This window comes from Arachis stenosperma, chromosome 3 (assembly GCF_014773155.1).
Source record: "Arachis stenosperma cultivar V10309 chromosome 3, arast.V10309.gnm1.PFL2, whole genome shotgun sequence".
Taxonomy (NCBI): domain Eukaryota; kingdom Viridiplantae; phylum Streptophyta; class Magnoliopsida; order Fabales; family Fabaceae; genus Arachis; species Arachis stenosperma.
The window spans coordinates 12,100,810-12,111,489 of NC_080379.1; the positions used below are offsets into that span (position 1 = coordinate 12,100,810).

The 10,680-nt window shown below is 35.2% G+C and overlaps 1 protein-coding gene across 1 annotated transcript; it reads left to right on the plus strand.

Moving 5' to 3' along the window:
• The first annotated feature begins 2,286 nt into the window (after positions 1–2,286).
• LOC130970169 (pentatricopeptide repeat-containing protein At1g74600, chloroplastic) lies at positions 2,287–5,371 on the plus strand. The gene has a single exon (XM_057896162.1). It carries the CDS (start codon positions 2,396–2,398, stop codon positions 5,120–5,122), a length of 2,727 nt encoding a protein of 908 aa, XP_057752145.1. The 5' UTR covers positions 2,287–2,395; the 3' UTR covers positions 5,123–5,371.
• Positions 5,372–10,680: the final 5,309 nt, after the last annotated feature.

Below are 10,680 nucleotides of genomic sequence, written 5' to 3' on the forward strand. Positions count from 1 at the left end.
GGTTGTCCTTGGATCTGAGGTTCTTGGGCATTCAGATCTCTTCCCATCTGTCTTAAAATGTTGTCATCAATCTTGGCTACATTACTCATGACGATACTTTTCTCTTCACTCAAGTCAATTCCAAGTCAGGTGAAAATCTTGGTCCATTGGCAAGCATATCATAAACCAATATTTGATTTTTCTTTCTTCATTTCAAGCATATGATGAACCATAAAATAAGGCCAGTTTATCTCCTTTCCAGTCACCATAGCCCAAAACACTAGAATATATTCATTAAACAAGATTCCATGATTATGTTTTCCTGGAATCAACATGTATGAAAATAAATACATCAATATACGCTGCTCATTATCCAAACCACTGCAACTTATATTACCTCTAGCATCCATATGTGGATTCTCATACTGTAGACTCTGCAAACCAATCCAATCTATTATATTCACTCCAATCCTCATCTGCCGCAATACCTCCAGTAAATTTTGCCCCATGATAAACTAAATTCTATTGTTCAGCTAATTTTTCCAAAGTAACTCTATAATTTCGTGACCCTAAATCAAACTCAATCAGCGACATTACTTCCTCACCCTCTTCATCAGTTTCAGGAACAACATAATATAAATACTATAAACAGCCCTAACCAAGTGTGGATAATAATCATCTTTAGTTTGTACAAAATTAGTCAAGTGTTGTGTTTACAAAGCATTCCAGACCAAATTATAATGTCTATCATGAATGAACTCAGCTGTTATGTACCTAGGAGGAACAATCGCCCTTGACTCGAACTTCTCCACATAGTTGTTCAATGTCCTCGGAGACAGCAGCCACCTTGCCATGTAATGGGATGAAGCAACTAGTCTGGCAAATGCAGAACTTTCACCCTCAACCTTAGCTCTTTTGGCGTTCTTAGTTCTAGTCATTTTCGGGATATTGGTTCGGTGGGTTTTGTAAGAATTTGGATGAGGATTAATAATATGTATGCAGTTTGGAGTGGATGTTGGTGAGATTGGAGAAGAAGAAGAGATAAGCTTTCTGGATTTAGAGAGAGAAGAAAGGTGCAGAAATGGTGTTGTTATGTTTTAAAACGGGGAGAGTCTGAATATGCATGGTTACCAGGTTTAATATATAGCGCATTTCAAAATTCAATCGATCGGATTACATTACCAATTGATTGAATTCAGAAAAAAAAAAACTTATTTTCATCACATCCCAATCGATTGAATTCTCATACCAACCGATTAAATTGGAATATACCATTAGTCACGTACAAACTTCAATCGATTGGGTAACACAACCAATCAATTGAATTGTGAGACCTCAAGTTGATTTGAAGCTTTCAATCGATTGGGTAATATAAACAATCAATTGAATTATAAAAAACCCACATTCTAGTCATCGTTCAATCGATTGGGTAATATGACCAATCGATTGATTTTTGCAAAAACCATCCTGCCTTGCAACTTTCAATCAATTATTTTGTGATAACCTGAAGTCCAATCCAATCGATTGAGTTATGGGAAACCTGAAATTCCATCGATTGTTTTGTTAATTCAATCGATTGATTCTCTATGAGACACGATTTCACAACGCTCGAGGGATGTAACAGATCAAAGATAAACTTTTAATCGATCAGGATTGCTAAAAAGTTATTACGAGCGATCGAAGATCTAATTCGTTATTGTTTTTGTTTTTTATTGTTAATAAACATAATAGATAAATGATAAAATAATAATTTATAAAATAAAAATAGTTTTTATAATTAAATAAAATATATGGGGTTAATTTGTAATTAAAATTAAAAAAAGATTATTTAGCAGTTATTAAAAAACTTAAAAAACATGTTTTGTTATGGGACCATCAAATCCGGTGCCAATTTTTAGCTTACTGCTTTCAGAGGTGAAATCACTTTTACTTTCAAAGGATAAAAAAAGGTTGTCAAACATAAAAATAAAATGTTCAAAATATATTTTGACTCAATTGTGCTTCTCTTTTTCCCAACACAAAACCAAACAAACCCTAAAACTTTAGTTTTGACCTACAGCACTTAAATATTTAAATAAAAATACTTTATTAAATATTAAATTGTAAAAAACAAATTAAGTACATATTTATTATTGTATTCTTATTAAATTAAAAAAAAATTAAGTATTGTAGATTGTCGAAAAACATGTTTAATATTTAAAAGTACCTGATTTTAAAAAAATATTTTTTCAAAAAAGAAATTGATCTAAAGTTCTAAACAAACATTGAGTATCTCAAAAAGCTTTGCAACTTTTGGAAAACCAGAACAATATGCAAGTCTTTCTGTTTTGCTTTGTTGCAATTCCTCCTCGTCTGCACATTAGCACGAATTTTCAATACAAATCAAATAATGCATTCAGTACACTCAATTTTCTAGATGAGAGTGGTAATGGTGGTAACATTATCTGCCCCTCGTATGATTCTTATGAATTCTCTACTTACTCAAAGCTTCCACAAAACAAGCTCACGACTTGCTTGCCAATTCACCACTTCGCTCGGTTTCATTGAAAGCCCATTTGTTCGTTATGTTAAACACGAAGACAATTATAATTTTTCAAGTCCTTTTGAGTCCCTACCTGCTTACAAGATTTCAGGTCAGCACACTGCTTGGAACTCAAAATTCATGCATGCCCATTTGATTAAAACTTGTGATTTGCAGTCTGATATCTTCGCTGTGAATTCTTTGCTTGATTTTCACTGCAAATCTGCTGACATGGTTGTTGCCCGCAAGCTGTTTGATTCAATTCCTATTCCAAATGATGTTTCGTGGAACATCATGATATCTGGTTATAGGCATAATTCAATGTTTGAGAATTCGTGGGAGATGTTTAGTAGGATGCATTCGGTTGGTGCCGATCCTAATGAGTTTAGCTATTGCAGTGTTCTTTCGGCTTGTGTTGCTCTGCAAGGTCCTTTATTTGGTGAGCAAGTTTTTTCACTTGTTTTGAAAAATGGGTTCCTTTCCAGTGGTTTTGTTCAGACTCAAATGTTACAAACGTTTTCCAAATTCCATGGCTTTAAGGAGGCTCTTAGGTTTTTTAATTATCTTTCATGCACTAATGTGGCATGTTGGAATACTATTATTGCTGGGGCAGTTAAAACTGGAGAAAGCTGCGTTGCTTTGAATTTGTTTTGCCAAATGTTGCGAGCATATCTAATGCCAAATAGTTATACATTTCCAAGCGTCTTAACGGCATGTTGTATCCTTAAAGATATGCAGATGGGTAAAGTTGTTCATGGTTGTGTTGTCAAATGTTGTGCAACTGATATCTTTGTCAAGACTGCTATTGTTGATTTTTATGCCAAATTTGGGTGTATGGATGAAGCTTTTAGAGAATTCTCACATATGTCAGTCCATAATGTGGTTTCTTGGACGGCAATAATTTCTGGGTTTGTGCAAGATAATGATATTTTTTCTGCATTAAAGCTTTTCAAAGATATGAGGCAAATAGGGCAGGAGATAAATAGCTATACCCTTACGAGTGTGCTTTCTGCGTGTGCAAAACCTGGAATGATTGATCTGGCAGTCCAAATTCATTCCCTGATATTAAAATTAGGGTTCTATTTGTATCTTAATGTTGGGGCTGCTTTGATCAACATGTATGCAAAAATGGGAGAAGTTGAACTATCAGAATTAGCCTTCAATGAGATGGAAAATAAGAAGGATCAGGGCACATGGGCAGCCATCCTGTCGTCTTTTGCGCAGAACCAAAAGTCTAGGAGGGTGGTTGAGTTATTCCGGGTAATGTTAAGAGAAGGAGTGAAACCTAATGAGTATTGTATTAGTAGTGTGTTAAGTATTATTAGCTGCTTGACTTTAGTGACACAGATGCATAGTTACACTTTAAGGTCTGGGTTCGAGACTGAAGCTTCGGTCGGCTGTTCCCTTTTCACAATATACTCAAAGTGTGGCAATTTGGAGGAGTCTTATAAAGTTTTTCTGCAAGTTCCAATTAAAGACAATGTCTCGTGGACCTCCATGATTGCTGGTTTGGCAGAGCATGGATATGCAGAGCAAGCTCTTCAGCTGTTTAGAGATATGATATATCAAAAAATTCTCCCCGATCATATGGTCTTAATACCAACTCTATCTGCTTGTTCCATTCTTCAGTCCTTGCAGATGGGTAAAGAAATTCATGGTTATGCTTTTCGTTTAGGAATAGGAAAAAACTTAGCCTTTTGTGGAGCATTGGTAAATATGTATTCGAAGTGTGGAAGCTTGAATTTGGCAAGGACACTGTTTGATATGCTACCCGAAAAGGATGCATTTGCATGCTCTTCGATGGTCGCAGGATATGCCCAAAGGGGCCTAATTGAAAAGGCATTTTTATTATTCCGTGAGATGCTCTTCGCTGATGTATCAGTGGACTCTGCTGTAATTTCATCCATTCTCGGAGCTGCTGCAATTTCGTATCAATCAGAAATCGGAACTCAATTGCATGCCTACATCCGAAAGTTAGGCTTACAAGCAGATGTTTATATTGGAAGTTCGCTAATGACAATGTATTCAAAATGTGGAAGTATTTTAGATTGCCGAAAAGCGTTTGATGATGCTGAGAAGCCAGATGTAATAGGTTGGACATCCATGATTGTGAGCTATGCTTATCATGGTAAAGGCGTAGAGGCCTTAGAAGCTTATGAACTAATGAGAAAAGATGGAGTAAAACCTGATGCAGTAACATTTGTTGGGATTTTATCAGCTTGTAGCCATAGTGGGCTCGTTGAGGAAGCCTTCTTCTATCTTAATTCAATGCTCAAAGACTACGGCATTACACCTGGTCATCGACATTACGCTTGTATTGTCGATGTGCTAGGCCGATCCGGCAGAGTCCGAGAAGCTGAAAGTTTCATAAATGAGATGCCTATTGAGGCTGATGCTTTAATATGGGAAACTCTGCTTGCTGCTTGCAAAGTCCATGGTGATTTCAAACTTGGAAAGGTAGCAGCCAAAAAGGTTATGGAGTTCATATCAAGTGATGCTGGAGCTTATGTTTCTCTCTCTAATATTTGCGCAGATGTAGGACAGTGGGAAGAAGTGGCCAAGATTAGGAGTTCGTTGAATTGGACTGGGATGAAGAAAGAGCCTGGTTGGAGCCTCATGTGAAGTGTAATAGTGACATAATTTTGTTCTAATATCTTTAGAAAAGGATAAAGAGGTCCTTGACTTTTTGTTCTGTAAATATTTTCGTCCTGACGATTTAAAAATACTTTTAAATTTCTGATCTCTTTAGAAGTTGGACATATGAATCCCTCTGTTCATATGAATCCGTCAGACCCAACAAAAAAATTTGATGTGGCTCCTGTTATGCTGACCTGACCGTTAAGGATGCACACGTGGAGAGAACCTTTTCAAAACGGGACAAATAAGTCCACCTTGGTAGTTTTGCGACTCACTTCAAACTTCTTATGGTTGTTGTCACCTATCAACAATGCACACCACTTGGAAAAAGGTGATAGAGGCCAATCGCAATATTTTCTTTACTGGAAGAACTAAAATAGCAAATGAGAAAGAAAAAAAAGATGAGCAAATTGATACAAAATTATGAATGAGCTTTTTAACTTAGACAAAACCAACAGAACTCAATTTTTTGATATCATTTGATTTAGATTCAAAAATAGTTTTCTTTTTTTTATATATCAAACCATCTGTGCACAAAATAAATATATACCGTGTTTTTCAAGTATCTCTCAGAGTTTGATTCTTACGAATCAAGTGTTGTTCATATCATACTGATCTTAAAAAATGTTTTATTTTTTCTTTTATCACTTTTGTAGCTTGCATTATTTGTGTGTCATGTTCTTGTTGCTTATATCGTGAAGATCTATGTAATATTTTGTTATTAATGTTATTTTATCTTTGCAAGGAAGATTCTGGATTCATTCCTCTATTAGTGTATGGGTTATTTGGTTCTTCTCGACAGCTTGCGATTGGTCTAGTCGCATTGGTTTCTCTCTTATGCTCCAATGTGCAAAGTAGCATAGCTGATCCATCCAGTAAATTATACACAGCTGGCTTCTTACGAATCAAGTATTGTTCATATCATACTGATCTTAAAAAATACTTTATTTTTTCTTTCATCACTTTTGTAGCTTGTATTATTTGTGTGTCATGTTCTTGTTGCTTATATCGTGAAGATCTATGTAATATTTTGTTATTAATGTTATTTTATCTTTGCAAGGAAGACTCTGGATTCGTTCCCCTATTAGTGTATGGGTTATTTGGTTCTTCTCGACAGCTTGCGATTGGTCTAGTCGCATTGGTTTATACACAGCTGGCTTCTTACGAATCAAGTGTTGTTCATACCATACTGATCTTAAAAAATGCTTTATTTTTTCTTTCATCACTTTTGTAGCTTGCATTATTTGTGTGTCATGTTCTTGTTGCTTATATCGTGAAGATCTATGTAATATTTTATTATTAATGTTATTTTATCTTTGCAAGGAAGATTCTGAATTCGTTCCTCTATTAGTGTATGGATTATTTGGTTCTTCTCGACAGCTTGCGATTGGTCTAGTCGCATTGGTTTCTCTCTTATGCTCCAATGTGCAAAGTAGCATAGCTGATCCATCCAGTAAATTTTACACAGCTGGCAATACTATTGGCTCTTATGGTTAGGATAATGGAGTGCATAATGAGAATCTTGAGGTATTTTTTTTATTCTCATTTTGTGAATATAGATTTAGTATTTTACCAATGCTATGAATGCATCCATAGGCATTCCCTCCACGTATGCATCAGTAACAACTAAGTCAGCACAACGAGAGCCATATCAGATGTTTTGTGTTAGATCTGACGGATTCATATGTTATATGAATAGAGCCACTCATATGTCCAACTTTAAAGAAGTTAAGAATTTAAAAATATTTTTAAATTGTAATGACAAAAATATCCGTAAAACAAAAAATCAGAAATTTATTTATTTATTTATTATTAGATTCCTTGCACAAAGGTATTCACGATTCATTGTATAGAACCAACATCTAATCAATAATTTAATATTTATTTTAAAGTTTTTTAAATTATAAAAATTATCTAATAAAAAACTTTTTTTAGTAAATGAAATATGAGGCATTTTTCAGCCACATACCTAAAAGGTACTCACACCAGTACTAGTATGATTGTAATTCTCAAAAAAATTATTTTCAATAATCATTTCTGCAATCCTAAACAATAAGAGTAAACTATCATTTATAAATCTATCTAAAAAAATAAAAGAATTTGTACCTATAAAAAATATGCTTCAATCAATAAAATTACTCAAGTCTAGAATTATCTAAATTTATTAAATTAATACTCCTGACCAAAATTCTGAAAATCAAGCTAATAAAATTAGAGATTCATGATTTAATCAAGATTTAACTAGAATTGATTCGAATATAATAAAATAATATATTTATGTATAAATAATTTAAAATTTAAAAATATTTTTTGTGATTTATTATTTAAATCGTTTAACTACTAAAAAGTAGCAGAAGTTGGATTGGTTAACGAATTTGACAATTTTTTTCGTTTTTTGACCAGCTCTTTCTTTCCCAAGCGAGTTTTATCTTGAACCAGACCCGTTTGGTGACAATTCCTAATTAATTGGTTCGAATCAGTTGTTTCAATCTCATTCTCAGAACTAGGGGTGTCAATGGGGTGGGGGATGCCTCCTTGCTCCCCGTCCCCGCCCTCAAATTTTGTCCCTGTCCCCGTCCCATTCCCCGCCATGGGGAATAATTGCCCCCATCCCCATTCCCCACGTTTTCCGTGTTTCTCGCGGGTCCCCATTTCCCATCTGCTTATGTTGAACATTTATATGAAAATTATCATAAAAAATTTAAAAAAATATAAAAAAACCACAAAATGTCAAAATAACACACAAACATACATATCACAAACATACATATCTTATCCAAAATTACAACTTACAAAAAAAGAAATATAAAATCAAGTGATCATAGTTCATAAAACGAAATTTTAAAATACAACATCCATTCTTAAAAAAAGCCATAAAATAAAGTCTTTAGCTTCCAACAAACAACTCCATGTTCTCTGTTAAAATACAAGACAAACATGAATATGTTAACATACATCATAAACAAGAATACCATATAATTAATAAGAATTTGACATAATAAAAAAATAATTATCTAAACTCTTAAATCTCCATATCCATCATATAGTCCCAAAGAATTGAAATTTTCGACCTTGATTTACTTATATTATATCAACCAACAATTTTCATCATCTCATTTTGGCCAGCTAACCTTTTAACCATTTCCAACTTCAGCTAATCAATCCAAATGCCAAGATAGCTTAAAGATCTGTGCTCTAACTTGGATTAAAACATAATTTCAAATTACTAATTACATCACTCTCAAGGATTGAAACTTATGTATTACTTTCTTCCAACCACATGCAATCAATCACATTTTGCACTGCAAGGGGAATTTTCTCAAATCCGTATACATACATATTAAAGTCAGAAATTACAGCACAAAACAGGTGAAAACTTAAGTTTAGAACTAATACTATAGTGAAGAGAAAAGAAAGAAGACCAGCAACATGTGTAGAATAATAAATAACTTTCAAACCCTACAATGGAACTCATGCATGCAACTAAATAAAGCTTCAGGTTAGATTGTCAGATACCAAAAGCCTACAAAATTAAGCTAGTTTTCAATAGAAAATCCAAAACTGAAGTAGAACCATTCATCTTCTAAACCTGCAACAACCTCAAACTCCTTAAATCCTTCCAAACATTTGTAAAAGGCCCTAGATTCCATTTAGTGAATCCTAATTGCAATCAAAACTCATAACTAACACTTACTACAACAAACAGAGAACCTGAACTTGAGGCCTAAAACACATTTAATCCTTGTACTAAAGTAGCTCAACCAATAAATTAAGCACAATAAGAAGGTGAATCAGCTTTACATTTAGTCGATTCATGTATCACCGTTTTGGGTTATAATTCAATATATAAATAGTGCAGCAAATTAGAATTTTTCATTCTACAAAATATAAATTATTAATACAAAATAGCATAGCATAAATTCATCAACAGGCAACAACTAATAAAATCAGAATTCAGAATTAATGGAAAATAAAAAAAAATTAAAGTATGAAAAAAATGAAAAAGCAGCCACCAATTATCAGAAATTCATAGAACAAAACATCCATTAACAAAAACAACAGCCACCAACTTCAAAAAATCAAAATTACCATCAAATTCATGAAAAAAAAGCAAAAACCTAAACTAAAATCCCAAAATACAAGAAGAAAAGGAGAGAGTAGTGAATCTTACCAGGGATAAGAGAAATGGCTGAAGAGATCAGAAACGCCGGTGAAGAGAAGAGCGGCGAACAACGGGAAGAGAGCAAACGAAACAGGGCACACGGGGTGGTGCGGTGCGGTGATGATGCAGTGTGGGCCGGCTAAAACGGACAGTGACGAGGCCGTGACGATGGTGGTCGGAGGTTGCGGACGATGGAGAGAATGCAGAGGAAGGGTGCAGAGAGAGACGAAGGGTTTTGCGAGGAGAGGAGCACTGTTGAACAACAAATGCGGCGCTCTATGTTGGAAGTGGGAAGTGGGAACTGGGAAGAGGAGTTAGGGTTAACTTTTCTATATATATATATGCAAAGTGAAATTACTTAAAAACCAAAATAAAAATTAAATTCATAAGGATATTTAAGTAATTTAATATATTCGGGGATTGTGGGGAATACGGGGACGGGGACGGGGATCTCCGCTCGGGTCCCCGCATCTGCTTCGGAGAAATTTTGTCCCCCATCCCCGTCCCCGCAGGAAAAATTCTCCGCTATCGGGGCCCCATTCGGGGCGGTCCCCGCGGGGATCCCCGCTTCCTGGGGATTTTTGACACCCCTGCTCAGAACCATGTTAGTGACCTAACTTATGCTACCTTAATTCTCAATTCTTCACCACCATACCACCCCACCCCAACCACCATTCAAATCCTTTCTCATCCAAATCTCATCCCCAGCTATCGCTACTGTCATCGCCTCCTTTTCACCCTCCTTCAAATCACATATCCCACTCTTCTCCTCTGCTTCTACCAAATTTCAATTACGTTCCTTCATCTTCCTTTCATTCCATTTCCACACTCTAAATCTTTCAATTTCATTTTTTGATTTGCTTCGTCGCTTTGCATTCATATCAAGATGCGACAATTATTAGAGTTTTGGCTCTTAGGGTTGGCTTTGATAATATTGTACTTCATCTCGCGAGATCTTCTTGTCGACCATTTTTGTTTCTTACTCGTTTGATTTATTTGTCTTTGTGAAAATCATCATCGTTGTCGTTGTTTTGGTTGCTAGTGCTATTGCGGTTATCGTAAGGGTTTTGGTGTGGACACAGGTCTAGCAGATTACCATATGCTTCCAAGGACGAGATCTAGTGAAGGAGAGGTTGTGGAAGGGACTGAAAAAACTAATAGCAGCAGCAATAACAACAACGACAGTGGCGTATGTGGTGGTGTTGTTGCCACCTCTTTTCACAAGAGTTGAGTTGGTTGGGGGAGCTAACTGTCTGTTCGTTCTCTACTGCTGCCAAGGATTCGACGGTTAACGACACTAACCAGAGCAGAAACAACGACGACAGCAGTAACATAAATGTTGAAGTGGACCTTAACTAGTTTGGTGGTAAAGGAAAGGAGG

Coding starts and splice junctions, on each gene's coding strand:
- LOC130970169 (XM_057896162.1), top strand. CDS start 2,396: ATGAGAGTGGTAATGGTGGTAACATTATCTGCCCCTCGTATGATTCTT.